At 47.0% G+C, this 14,409-nt stretch overlaps 1 protein-coding gene across 1 annotated transcript; it reads left to right on the top strand.

The window, feature by feature from the left end:
• The first annotated feature begins 934 nt into the window (after nucleotides 1–934).
• Nucleotides 935–12,828, top strand: Gzf1 (GDNF inducible zinc finger protein 1). The gene is made up of 6 exons (XM_008837050.3): nucleotides 935–1,064; nucleotides 3,885–5,281; nucleotides 6,672–6,766; nucleotides 8,197–8,364; nucleotides 9,946–10,103; nucleotides 10,789–12,828. Exons 2-6 carry the CDS (start codon nucleotides 3,906–3,908, stop codon nucleotides 11,134–11,136), a joined length of 2,145 nt encoding a protein of 714 aa, XP_008835272.1. The 5' UTR covers nucleotides 935–1,064; nucleotides 3,885–3,905; the 3' UTR covers nucleotides 11,137–12,828.
• The last annotated feature ends 1,581 nt before the right edge of the window (nucleotides 12,829–14,409 follow it).

Below are 14,409 nucleotides of genomic sequence, written 5' to 3'. Positions count from 1 at the left end.
CATTTCAAAGAGAGGATAAAGCACCATCTTTCTAAATTAAATGTTCAAATGAGAGGTGGCAAGAGATCTATTAGTTAAGCCTCTAAATTTTAATTTGTTCTTTCACTCCACCGACGTTATTAACCCGAGAAAAGGTCATGCTGCCTGGGATAGTAGGGAGAAGGCTACTGCGTAAAGCCTTAGTTTAGTATAGACGCGAAACAGCAAGTGCAGAATTTACGGGGAGCTGGACAGGTGGCAGGTCTTTAGATTAAGGATGGAGGTAAACAGCATGGTTTCCAGCAAAGAATTCCAAGAATCCAGGGCTGGGGGCGTCTGGTTTTTGTTAAGTTTTAACAAGTGGGCTGTGGGCCCCTGAGCACTCATGGTGCCTAGTTTCTTTTTATTTTCTCAGTTCTTTCACTCCACCGACGTTATTAACCCGAGAAAAGGTCATGCTGCCTGGGATAGTAGGGAGAAGGCTACTGCGTAAAGCCTTAGTTTAGTATAGACGCGAAACAGCAAGTGCAGAATTTACGGGGAGCTGGACAGGTGGCAGGTCTTTAGATTAAGGATGGAGGTAAACAGCATGGTTTCCAGCAAAGAATTCCAAGAATCCAGGGCTGGGTGAGGCGTCCCACCGCCACTTCCGCAGGGCCCACCATCGCCGCGTTCCTGAGCAGGAAGCCGGCCTCGAACCACCGCTGCACGCAGACGAAGCCCAGCAAGCCGCCGGGAACCCGGTAGCGGCCACATGTTCCGGCGTTTTCCGGACGCGGTCAGGTAGCTAGCTCTACCCGCCGCCATGGCCACCTTCTGCACAGATGCAGCTTGGGCTAGAGGCGGGTGACGTAACCCGGCGCACCGGCCGTTCGCTCCGCCCCATTAACGTCAGAATACGTAACTGCCTGAACGGCCTCCGCAGCGGGACGTGCGCGCGCAGCATCTCCCCCGCCCACAGGTGGGCGGGGTCGGTAGGGGGCGTGGCCTACTCGCGGCGGCCAATCAGCGGCCCCCGCGGCCACAGTTCCAGCGGGCTTGATACTCCCGACGGCGGCGGCCGGGCCCCGGGCACCGGCTGCGAGGTGAGTGTGGCTGGCGGGTCTGGCTTTTCACCTACTGGCTGTTCTCCGCCTGCTGTCCCAAGGAGCGGCGAGCTTCCGGGATGCAGGAGCCGGGCTGGGGCGTCCCGGGCCGAGGGGCAGGCTGCACCCATGCGGCCCGGGAGGCCCGCTTCGGGGAGGGGCGGCGGGAGAGGGGACCCTGGCCACCAGGGTGCGTTCTTCCCACCCCTTGGGAGGGTCCTGGGGTCCGGGGCTGGGGGTGGTCGCGGAGGGGTTGCGGTTTGAGTGGCCGAGGCCACCCTGGCTCCGCGCCCCCGCCTGGGCCAGCATATCTGTGCGGTGGACCGGCCGCCGGGAGCGGCGTCTTCTGAAAGGCCTGGCCTGGGAGCTCGCGGCCGGGACTGCCTGCCTGCCCGCCGACGTTGGTGAGGATGCTCGGCGCACCCGGAGGCCGCCGGAATGCCAATGAGTTGCAGTGGGGCGCGGCTGTCACCAGGCCTCCGATTGCCCCTCTCCATGACCTGTGCCTGCCCCGGTGGTTGGCAAAGGAGAGGAAATACTGCTCAGGATCCCGTATGATGAAGTCAGGCGGCCCGAAAGGACTCCAGTTCCCTTGAGGGGCAAGGGTGTTGACAAGTCAGGCTGGTTATATGGGCATCAGGCAAAGAGGAGCCTGCAGCCTTTGTCCCCAGGCTGGGGTCGGGATCGCTGCAGAACGTCAGCTCACCAGTACTGCCTCACCTAGCACCCATTCTAGTGTATCCTTTACTTAGGTCTCTGTAAACTGTTTCCTGTAGAGTCCCCTTCAGGCAACATTACATAAGGCTCCCAGGTGTTGATTTTGAAACTGCATTCCCTTTTTTATGTTTGAGATCATGGACTGTAGGTACTGGTCTCCGGAGTGAGTTGGAGAGGCAGTGGCAAGTCTCGCTAGACACGTGGAATCAATCCAAAATGATATCTAGGGTCTGGGTAAGGGGGTAAGAAGGGAGTGCACTGGATGGTGGAGACTTGGAAACCAAAGCAAATCTGAAAGGGGAAGGTCGATTCAGGGACAGAGATCTGGTGAGCCTTGAGGGAACAGGGGGCGTAATCAGGAGGTCTGCTGAGAATAAAGCCCACAGAGCAGAAGACATGAAGATGGGCTGGCATTTTGGAGGTCAGGAGAGGGGATATAGGCCGGGAAAGATCTGGAAGATAAAGGTAGCTCTTTGATTTGGTGAGGCTGAGGTGAGGGGTGTGTTGAAAAACAATTTAGCTTAACCTAGACAAGCTCAACTGGCTCAGGTTCAAGACCTCATCAGCCAGTTACCAAATGACCTTATTAGTTTCTCAGCTGTGAAATGGATGCAGCAGCATTTCACAGGTGTGGCAGAAGCCCACCACTAGCCAGCACATTTCAGGCCATTGGGAAGCAGATGCTATGCTGTGCTGTGCCTCAATGTGGGCCTCCCAAGAGGAGGAAGCTAAGGCTCTAGGTAATGGAGCTTGAATTATTTCAGGAGAGTCAATCAAGTTACCATGTGTTTAGGGACATGGCAAATGAGAATGGAATTGCGAAGTACTTTTCCAGGAAGTTCTCATGGACTGGTTTTCAGTGGCAGAAAGTGATTGCCAAGTGACTAAGTTTGCTCCCAGATGGTGGGAGCTGGGAGTTCCTTTTTTGTTTGTTTCTTGCTGAAAGAACTAGACTTAGTTGGTGTAAATTCTACTATAGCTTTGGACTATGTCCCTTAATTAATTAGAAAATGACCTTGATAAGCAAATACTGCCTTAATGTACTTCAGTAATCATAACTGTAATCATTTGTGTTTATCACTGGGGGGGAAGTCTTGCTGATACTGCTTTCATGAAAATATGAAAGCAACTTAGGAACTTCAGAAAACTGAAGACATGAAATGTAATTTGTCTATCTACTTTTTTTTTTTGTCTTTTTGAGACATGGTCTTCCTGTAGCCCCAGCTGGTCTGGACCTCACTATGTAGACCAGGCTAGCCTTGAACTCACAGAGATCTTTCTGCATCTGCCTCCCAAGTACTGGGATTAAAGGCATGCACCACCACGCCTGGCTTGTGTATCTACTTAAAATATTTATTTTATGTATATGAGTGTATTGCCTGCATGTATATAAGTGTACCCATGTCGTTCAGTACCCCCAGAGGTCAGAAGGTGGATTCTGCTGGAACTGGAGTCACAGACAGTTGTCAGCTGGTCGTGTGGGTGCTGTCATGTGGATGCTGGGAATTGAACTCTGGTCGTCTGCAAGTGCATCCTGTGCTCTTAACCACTGAGCCATCTCTCCAGCCCCTTGTATATATACTTTTTAAAGATTTATCTTGTTTTTAATAATGTGTTATGTATAGGGTGGGGGAGGCTCTATGTACTTGTGAGTGCAGGTGCCTTTGGAGGTCTGTAGAGGACCTGGAGCTAGAGTTATGAGTGGTTGTGAGCTGTCAGATGTGGGTCCTGGGAACCAAACTCTACCAGAGTATGAACTTTCAACTGCTGAGCGATCGCTCCAGCCCCTGCCTATGTGTTTTTGTTTCTCCTTTTGTTGTTTTGAGATAGGGTCTCACGTAACCCAGGCTGGTTCCAAACTCACTTTGTAGGTGAGTTTGGTTTTAAACTCCTGATAATCCTGTCTCTACTTTCAAAGTGCTGGGATTATAGGTGTGTCCATCCACATCAGGCTGATTTGAATCTTTCAGTGAGAAAAGTTGGGTTTGTTAGTTAATATGGATCTTCTCAAGTTCTAAAATAATCCTCATAATTTCTAGTCCTTTTTATCCCCCAGTGGATATGCATGAGTGAGATCATTAATTCTTGGTTTTGCTTTCAAAGCTGCTTTTAGAAGGAAGAAAGATGGAAAGTGGAGCGGTGCTGCTGGAGTCCAAGTCCTCACCACTGAACCTCCTGCATGAAATGCATGAGCTCCGCCTTCTGGGCCACCTGTGTGACGTCACGGTCAGTGTGGAGTATCAGGGTGTCCGTGAAGACTTCATGGCCCATAAAGCAGTGCTGGCGGCCACCAGCAAGTTTTTTAAAGAGGTGTTCTTAAATGAGAAGAGTGTGGATGGCACCAGGACTAATGTCTACTTAAATGAAGTACAGGTTGTTGACTTTGCCTCATTTCTGGAGTTTGTCTACACTGCCAGGGTGCGGGTAGAAGAAGATCGGGTGCAGCGGATGCTGGAAACGGCTGAAAAGCTAAAGTGTTTGGACCTATCTGAAACGTGCTTTCAGCTGAAGAAACAGATGCTGGAGTCAGTCCTATTGGAATTGCAGAATTTCTCAGAGTCTCAGGAGGTGGAGGCCAGCAGTGACCCCCAGGTCGGTGTGGCCCCAGGCTCTGGAGCAGGTGTACCGGAGGAGGGTGCTCACCCCATTGGCCTCATAGATTCCTCTGACTACTCAGTAGACAGAATTGGCAATGGCCTCCCAGCAGAGATACCACCCAAGAAATGCAAGGAGAAACTGGACAAGAAGAAAGAGGTGGCTAAGCCTCCATACCCCAAGATCAGAAGAGCTAGCGGGAGGCTGGCTGGAAGAAAGGTGTTTGTGGAAATCCCTAAAAAGAAATACACAAGAAGACTCCGAGAACAGCAAAGCCGCGCTGAGGATGCGGAGGGGGACTACTGTCCCCAAGACCAGAGCCCAGACAGTGAGGGGATGGAGATGGAGCCAGATGCAAAAAGCCAGGCTTGCCATGCTGACGTGCAGCTGGAGGAATCTTTGCAGAAAGTGGAGGGGGCAGGGGAGGGAGAAGAGGAGGAAGAGGAAGAAAGGGAGGAAGGAGACGATGGGGAGAGGAAGAAGAGCAATTTTCAGTGCTCCGTCTGTGAGAAGGCCTTCCTGTACGAGAAGAGCTTCCTGAAGCACATCAGGCACCACCATGGTGTGGCCACGGAAGTGGTGTACCGCTGCGACACCTGCGGCCAGACCTTCGCCAACCGCTGCAACCTGAAGAGCCACCAGCGCCACGTGCACAGCAGCGAGCGCCACTTCCCCTGCGAGCTCTGCGGGAAGAAGTTCAAGCGCAAGAAGGACGTGAAGCGGCACGTGGTGCAGGTGCACGAGGGTGGCGGTGAGCGGCATCGCTGCGGCCAGTGTGGCAAGGGCCTGAGCTCCAAGACAGCGTTGCGGCTGCACGAGCGCACGCACACGGGCGACAGGCCTTACAGCTGCACGGAGTGTGGCGCCAAGTTCTCACAACCCTCGGCGCTCAAGACCCACATGAGGTGCGGCTGCCTGGGCGCGGGCCGCATGGAGCAGGGCTGTCCTGCAGACAGGGATGTGGGTTCCCAAGTACCCAAGTGTGTGCTGGCTAGTTAAGGTGGCTCTAGTACGTGCACCAGCGTGGCTGTGTCTCTAGATTGTCCACTTCACTGGTGCCCCCTAGGACTTGGGGGATTGAGGCAGCTCGGATCCTCTTTGGAGGTGGAGGTGAGGGAGCTGGCTCTTAGAATTCTTTGAAATCCTTGGGTCCATCCTCCAGAGCATAGAGGCCTGGGCACAGCTGTGTGGCCTGAGGTCTGTAGGCACACTATGTCACTCTAACCTGGGTTCCCACAGTCCCACCGAAGTTTCATGAGGTCACATCTGGGGCTTTGGGATACTTCTCTAGACTTGAAGCTTGGAAAATGCCACTTTTTTTTTTTTTTTTTTTGTCCAAACTCCAGAATTAGGATGGACACTTTCATTTCTTTTCAAGCTGTAGGTGGGGCGCTGGAAAGGTGGCTCAGGTTAAGAGCAGAGATCAGGAGTTCTGTTTCCAGCACCTACGTGGTGGCCAGCATTCATCCATAACTCCAGCCCCAGGGGTCCAGTGCCCTCTCCTGATAGGCATGTGATACACTTACACATACATACAGGCAAAACACTCAAACACAAAATAATTTTTTAAAAATTAAACTAGGTGGATGGTGAGTTCTTTAGTTCCTTATAGTTCTCAGTATGTGTGCTCTAAATTCAGGCAAGCAGTTGCATTTTCCAAAGCAGTCTGCATCTACCATCAAACCTAGGCCAGACTGGGAGGAGCTTGTGGTTGTCATCTTCTACTCTGCCCAAGTTCAAAGTACTTGTCTAGTAAGAAGAGTGTGGCTGATGGCTACCTCGTCCTGGTTGTGAAATTACAACACTTATGCATGTAGCTCAGAAACCAGGCTCCGTCAGCAATTTGAGAACAGCTTTCCTCTACAGTCTGGTATTAGGAAATGATGGCAAATGTTTAATCATGTGGTATACTTCGTCAGTAATTCCTAAGGTGATGTGGTGGGTTGTTCTGAAAGAGGAAGCTTTCCAAATATTAGATGGCACTCTAATCCCCCAAAATAACACAAAGGCACAGTCTGTGCCTGCACACACCTTATACACAAGACCCAGGAGAGATGAAAGTGCTGTTCAGTGGCTCCATGCTGGGATGTGGAATTCAGTGGAAGTGTTGATCACTGGGTCTTGCACAGAAACTCCATTTGTTTTGGGATGGATGATGAGCTCTTGACCTGTCCATTAGTCATTTTTGTTAAGAGCTCTTAGAGGAAGTGATTTTTACAAGATACAGTGGAAATTGTGTTGCAAAGTGACCTCCTAAATACACCCTAAGTTATCATCTGAATGTTGTACTTTCAGAATTCATACAGGGGAAAAACCTTTTGTCTGTGATGAATGTGGTGCAAGATTCACTCAGAACCACATGCTGATTTATCATAAAAGGTGCCACACAGGTAAATACCCATGATACTGTGATTGACTGTCTCTTAGCTATAGAAGGAAACTGCAATTGATTGATTTAAAAGTTGGTATCTACCACTGCTGTGCAGATTACAACTTCTCTACAGCTTTTCCACTTAATAACAGGATTATAGATGCCCCTGCCACCTGCAATGCAGCTGTGCGTGTAGCCATGGCCTGTGCCACCAGGCACTGAAATCTGGCACATGGGTCTTAGATGTTAAGAGGTATGAAACAGGTTCTATTGTTGCAGCCTCAAACCCATTTTCAGGAATCTGTCCTAAAGAAAGTGTCCAAAATACGAGAAAAACTTGTGCTATTAGCGCTCTTGGGAACAACTTGATTGTCCAACCAAGTTGTTCAGCTAAGCTGGAAATCCATGCCTTGGCTTATGATGTAGCCCTTCAGAGGAAGGACTATGAATTGGATAGGTAGATGTGTGCTTGGGTGTTGAACTTAAATGTACAGTTAAGTGTATGTTCAGTTCCAACTGCATTGAAAACCTGGATATAAATCAGGAGCAACTAGTTATATGTTAAACTGTTATGTTAAGATGGTGATACTATCTCTCTAAAATCTGTGTGATACGAACGTACCATGGGGGAAAGTTTTAAATTGGCTTTATTCTGGGTCAGCACTGCACCAGAATTGATACAAACTACAGAGGACACAGCCTAGCTGTCATTGTTTGCTGTACTTGCTCACCCGGTCCACTCTTTCCCTCTAAGCACTCACACAGGACTCAGGTTCAAGTGCAGGCAAAACATGAGGTAGGGACGATGTGAATTACTTGACCACAGAACTGGTGTCCAGTGGAAGTTGTGGACTGGAGGCAATATGTCCTATGACGTCAAAAGATTAAATCAGAATCAGTTATTTGATGAGACTATTACTGTATAAAAATTTTCTTAAAGCCAATGTTTTTATTTTAATGTTTGTGAAATTGGACACACCTATTGATTATGTGAATCTTAAACTGCAAAAAACAGGATGGTATAAAAATGTATCGAGCAGTCCGGTCAGGTTGCCTGGAGTTGCTAACTTGGAAGTGATATGTGATAATCCATTATGAACAACCTCTCCTTTTAAGAGGGGCTTTTATTCTGAAAAGATCCACGGAAGTACTTCTTTGAAAATAATCCAACAAATCCCCCAAAGAGAAGTTGTAAAATTTTGTTTATAATGACTAAATGTCTCAAATTTGAGCTAACTGAATAATATTCATTTGATTTTAGTCCAGTGAATTGTTTCTTGGATTTCCTATAATTTTACAACTTTCAACAAGTAGCAAGTGTGAATAAATATGTGATTTTTTTTTTAATTGGATGGTGTCATATGCTCACCAAGTGTTTGAGAATGAGTGGACCTGCCCTTCCACATTGTTTTTAATACCTGTATTGTTTCTCTTTTTGTCTCCATGTAGGTGAAAGGCCTTTCATGTGTGAGACATGTGGCAAGAGTTTTGCTTCTAAAGAGTATTTAAAACACCATAATAGAATCCATACTGGATCTAAACCCTTTAAATGTGAAGTGTGTTTCAGGACTTTTGCCCAGCGAAATTCCCTTTACCAGCATATTAAAGTCCACACAGGTATGGCTGCACTGTACCGTAAAAAAATTCATTTTGTCAAGGAAAATAGTTCACAAATTTTAAGTTTCCTAGAAATGCACTTGGAAAGTAGATTGCTTTTGTGTCATTGTGACTACACTAACATCTTTCTGGGCAGGGTTTCTTTTGGCTCAGGGTTTCACAGGGTTCACTCCAGCACAGTGGGGAAAGCATTGCCAGGATCACGGGAACTGGTGGTGGAGGCTCCTCACATCATGACTGATCAGGAAGCAGAGAGCTAGCAGGATCTTGTGGCTGGTATAACCTTCAGCGGTGTGCTCCTGCTGACCTACTCCAGCCAGCCAGGCCCCACAGCTTAAAGGTTCTATAACCTTCAAAGTAGTGCAGGCTGAAGACTAAGCATTCAGAACACGAGCCTCTGGGCTCAAACTATCAGAAGCTTTAGGAGACAAATGATCACTTTGTTACAACAGCATTTTATAAAAAATATTTTATTTTTACTTGATGTGTATGAATGTTTTGCCTATGTGTATGTTAAGTGCACCATGTGTGTGCACTGCCTGCAGAGGCTCGAAAAGGGAGTCTGATCTCCTGAACTGGAGTTACAGATAGTTGTTAGCTATCACGTGGGTGCTGGGAACTGAACCCAGGTCCTCTGTAAGAGCAGAAGCATTCTTAACTGCTGAGCCATCTCTCTAGCTCCTGTAATAGCATTTTAAAACTTTTTTCAGTGCTTTTAACTGAACTCACAGCCTTGTGCATGCTATGCACATCCCTGACCCTATTTTTATGCTTTAAAAAAAATTTTTGTTTGATTGATTTTTGAAACATTTTCATACAGCCCAGGCTGACTTTGAACTCCTGGTTCTCCTGCCTTAATTTCTCAAATGCTGGGATTACAGGCATACACCACCATGCCTGGTGTCCAGCCCAATTTTTATATTTTTGAATTTGTAGTTTCTGGTTCTCTTTTTAAAATTTTATTTTATGCACATGGGTACTCATATGCCATGGCCTGTGTGTGGAGATCAGGAAAACTGTGGGAGTTCTCTCCTTCCTCTCTGTGGGTCCTAGGGATTGAACTCAGGCCGGGCTTGGCGGCTGCTGCTCTTACTGGTTGAGCCGTCTTGCTGGCCCAGAGCCTGGTTCTGAGAAACTAAAAACGGGGGACAACCGTCTCCTTTGCAGAATGAAGTACTGAAAAGGGCAGACAGCTTCACTGTGACTGCTCCTACGGATGTGTGTGTGAATTCTTATCTTTCAGACATATGCAGGGATAAAGAATAGCATGCTCATTAAACATGTGCATGCACAATGTTATTTATTAGGGGACGTGCAGTTTTCTTCATTACTTTCAGTAGTAGGTGTTACTTTGAAAGCTGCAGGTCCAGAATTGGCCTACTTCCGATGCAGGTGTAAGCTCGTGGTATTATTGGATAGTGGATTGGTGCCTTTTCAGGAGCCTTAAGTCATTCCAATGCAGCCTCCTTGTGGGAGTGCCCAGGCTTCCCAGGGTGTACAGATGTGTATCCATAGTGTATTCAGAATTAGACAAAGTGAACTGCAGTATCACTGAGTAGTTTTCTACTTTTTCTGTCTAAGGTGAGCGGCCCTATTGTTGTGACCAGTGTGGGAAACAGTTCACGCAGCTAAATGCCCTCCAGCGTCACCATCGCATCCACACAGGAGAGAAGCCATTCATGTGCAATGCGTGTGGACGGACGTTTACTGATAAGTCCACTCTCCGTCGGCACACCTCAGTAAGTGATGGCATAGCTGTTTGAAATGAAATCCCTCCTGGACTATAGATTGTGAGCTCTGAACAGCCTGAATACATGTCATTTCCCCAGAGGGTCAGAGGGAGCAGCAGGTTCCCCATGTGTCCACTGCACTAAGTACATATGGCAAATAAGGTAAAGGACTGAGGTGACCAGACAGCCAAGTCTATGATAAACACCTTCTAGCAACTGCTGTGTGAGGCAGTACAAAGGGGATTCACTAGAAGCAAAATTTATGTCAAGAGAGCTTTAGGTTTCCAGACGGTCTCCCTCTAGCCCCAGCTGGCCTGGGACTCACTATGTAGACCAGACTGGCCTCCATCTCCCTGCCCCTGCCTCCCAGGTGCTGAGATTCAAGGCATGCACCATCACACCTGGGTTTTTTTTTTTTTTTAGTAATGTTTACTTTTTGTTTGCAACGTGGTCGAGCTATGAAGCCCAAGCTGGCCTGGGACCCGTAACCCTCCTATTTTTACTTCCCAAGCCCTGGGATTGTGGGTATTGTCATGGGTGTGCACTAAGGGCCTGACCCTGAGGAAGCCCATGCCTGGTCCTAAAGAGAGACTACTGTTTTAAAAGATGTACTTGTTACTAATAAATATTTGTAAATTGGGAGACTGAACAGAGTCACATGCAATGACAGAATTTCGTTTTGTTTAATTTGTAGATACACGATAAGAATACTCCATGGAAGTCTTTCCTTGTTATTGTAGATGGCTCACCCAAGAATGATGAAGGCCACAAGACAGAACAGCCTGACGAAGAATATGCATCACCCAAACTTGCAGACAAATTGCTGTCTTTTGCTGAAAATAGCCATTTTCACAACCTGGCCGAAGTCCAAGGCAGTGTGCCTGCTGTGCAGAATTGTTCTAGAGACACCGCCTGCAAAGCGGACGACTCTGTGGTGTCTCAGGACCCTCTGCTCACCACCACCATGAGTGAGCTCACTGAGCTGACTCCGCAGCCAGGCTCCATGCCTGCACAGCTCCCCTCTTTGACCAACATGGAGTGAAAGCTTGAAATTGAAGACATGCCAAGCAGTCTGTGTGATTGCTGTATTCCAGTCGACACCAGGGGCTGAGGAAATAATTGACTGTGCAAAGATGTGGGCAAGAGTGGCCTCGCAGATTTCCCAAAATTTCTACAACCTTGCACGTCCTTATCACATTTTTAAAGCTTTCCCTTAAAAATTCTGATCTGCATGATCTCTGCTATATTTCATCATCAAACGTGGCAGTTAACATAAGCTCACTTAACCCTGGTGTGGCTGTATGTGCTAATCACGCTAATGCTTGGTTCTCTCGATGGCTAAACCACTGCTTGTCTTACTTGTGGGGTGCAAGTGCTGTCTGTGGTCTTCCTGGTCTCGCCCAGCCTTACACTTCCATGTGTGTTTACTTCATGAATCCTTAGAGGGTATTTTTCTACAAAGCTGAAACAGAACTGGGGCCACTCATTTTCAGCTCAGTTTCTTAGTTAAAACCAGATCAGATTTGCTCTGGGGACCCTTCAGTGGGCCTGAAGAAATGGATTATTATATTTGTTCCTCCCTAACTCCCTAATGTAGACACGAAAAGAGGAATGCTACGGGGTCTGTCAGAAAACCAGCCTGTGATGTGTAATGTGTGTTCAGTTTCATTCCCTAAATCAGATTAGGTAAAAGCTGTCCTACCAAAGAGTCTTAGAAACAGTGAAGTATTTTTTGCAGGAGTGTGAGAAATGAACGAGCTTCAGAGCACCAGGCTAAGGGCATTTTTCACAAACAGCCAAATGAGATGATTGTGGCAAATCGCACTAGTATTTTTGCTAGGATTTTCTTTGATTTCTATAATACCCAGAGTCCCAGAAGTCCCTATTTCCATACTAGGAAGTTGACACAGACTTTAGTACTTGCCACAAGCTGCCTCCCTGGGCGTAAGAAAGAATCTGGATGGGACCAGAAGCCCTGGCATGCTCGACTCCTAACTATGCCTTAACAAGTGGATCATAAAGAACCAGTGATGTTGTCTTAAATGTTCCTTTGGCTGTCTCATGCTGATTTAATTACTGCTTAAAAAACTTCATTATGAAGAATGGACTTTGTTGCATTTGCTATTTCTGATGTATAGTTGCAGGCCTTGGGCATATGGCCCTGTGCTTGTGAGATGCTTCAATTCACATGTAACTCTTCATCATTAATTTTGAAAGAGCGCCTTAAAGGAAGAATCTTTTGTTTGCTAGTTGCCCCACCCCCTATTTTTAATTTATTAAAATTGCTGTGAGAACACTGATTTTCTGAGGGAATACCTTATCCCTGAGTTCCAGGGTGAAGACGTAGCTGCACTATGACAGAAACTGTTTCCTTGCCGGTGCCCACATGGCAACTTCTGACACCTTCACATGACAAGACTGGTGAAGCCTCCATAAATCAAGCTGATGATTTCACACCTGCTCTGGAAGGTCACAGGACTGAATTACTTCAAATTCACTTATGACCTTGCTGTTGTATCCTAGTTGTGTTTACAGAACAAACAAACCCCTAGTGTCTGTCATATGACCACTTTAACTGGTAAGAATGAACATGCCCAGAGGATGGACGTACTGTGTTATGGAATAAAGTCATCTTGATGAGAAGGAATTTAAACAATAGATTATTTTGTTACTTACTGGAATAATTGTCTTGAATTTGTTTCTTTAGAAATTCTAAATAAAGTTGTTTAATGTGTTACTGTCTGCTTTTTAAAAGTAGTTCTGCAATTCTAAATTTTTTATATTATTATAACTTAGGGTCTATAGAAATAAGATTCTTAACTGAGACATGTAATTTGTTCTCCCCTATTTCTCCTAAGCCAAATACAGCTATGTTGAAAGGGAGGCCAGTAGGTTGACCCCAAGTGTTCTGACTGCCCAGAGGTCCTGGCACAGTGCTCTCCCAAGGTATCAATAAGTCACTAAGGGAAATGACCTGATACCAGTCCAACCAGTCTGTGTTGTGACAAAGTCCAAATTCCAGAGGGCTCAGTAGCCTTTGGTTTTACCAAAATTGTTTTGTTGTAGTTTAAAGAGCGGGCCAGGAAGAAGGAAAGACCTTACGTGATTTTTGCTGTTGGTGACTATCCAAACAAGTTTCAGTTATAATTTAACCTCTTAAAATCTAACACCTCATCACACCAAGGAGTTCAACTTTTAGAAATCAAATGGGTGCTTGTCTACTTAACCAAACCAGAGTTTATCTGGTGGTTTGAATGAGAAACATCCCCCACAGGCTCAAGTACTTGCACACTTGGTGAATGGTCGCTAGTTGATGGTGCTGTCTGGGGAGGTCATGGAGTTGTTAGAATGCGGGGCCTTGCTGGAGGAAGCAAGTTAGTGGAGGTAGCCTTGGGAGTTCACAGCCTTGTCCCACTTGCAGCTTATTCTCTGCTTCCTGCATGTGCTTGAAGACATGAGCTCTCAGCTTTCTGTTCTGGCTACCTCCAGCCAGGTCTCCCTACCATTGTGAACTCTCCCTCTGGAACCATAAGCCAAAATAGACTCCTCAATAAGTTCCCTTGGTCATGGCAACTTGGTCACAGCAATAGAAAAATAAAATGGTATCCTTATTCTTAGTAACATTTCAGAAGGAGGAGGACTCAGGTAGATAAGACTAAGGTCACAGAGGCCTGAGGGCCACCCTCAGGACTATCTGATCTAGCAGTCTACATGGGACAGAGCCAGGCTGACTTCCTTTTGTAAGGAAACTGAGAGACACTTGAGTGACTTGCCCTGCAGTGGCCAAGAGTTTCTCAGAACTGCTAGACTGGGAAGGCCTGCTATACTGTTCATTTAAAAGTGTGGTGGATCTGCTTTAATACCTGCAATCAAAGCTTTGTGACAGGATGACTGGGCCTACAACTCCACCCCGCCTCCTCCCCAGAACTTCAGACTAAGTGGTCAAGGGCCTGTGTCCTCCAAGGGTAACTACTGCTCCTATGCAGATACCTGCAAGATTTAAAGCCCACACTGCCTTTTCAGGGGAAGAGAGCATTGGGCTTTGGGGTTCTTTGCCAGAACCAGTAAGTGACCATGGAAGTCAAAGGACTCGAGAAATGAGAACTCGCGATCAGCAGTCAGGGCACTTGGCCTGTAGCAAGAAAGAGCACCTTCTAACAGGGTTTCCTTCTAGACTTCAACCTGCAGAATCAAGTAACTGTGGTACAAGGAACCCAGCAATAGCAATGCCAGTGCTGTAAGCTTCATGGGAACAACCTCAAGGAAAGGAAGCCACTCTGACGTGTCAATTTAGTCAGGGAATCTAGTCAAATCA

The sequence above is a fragment of the Nannospalax galili genome, unplaced genomic scaffold (assembly GCF_000622305.1).
Source record: "Nannospalax galili isolate Female #2095 unplaced genomic scaffold, S.galili_v1.0 scaffold1490, whole genome shotgun sequence".
In the NCBI taxonomy this organism is placed as follows: domain Eukaryota; kingdom Metazoa; phylum Chordata; class Mammalia; order Rodentia; family Spalacidae; genus Nannospalax; species Nannospalax galili.
This window is presented reverse-complemented; position numbering and strand designations above follow the sequence as displayed.

Coding starts and splice junctions, on each gene's coding strand:
- Gzf1 (XM_008837050.3), top strand. CDS start 3,906: ATGGAAAGTGGAGCGGTGCTGCTGGAGTCCAAGTCCTCACCACTGAAC. Junction 6,767..8,196: donor TCATAAAAGGTGCCACACAG/GTAAATACCCAT, acceptor GTCTCCATGTAG/GTGAAAGGCCTTTCATGTGT. Junction 10,104..10,788: donor CTCTCCGTCGGCACACCTCA/GTAAGTGATGGC, acceptor TTTAATTTGTAG/ATACACGATAAGAATACTCC.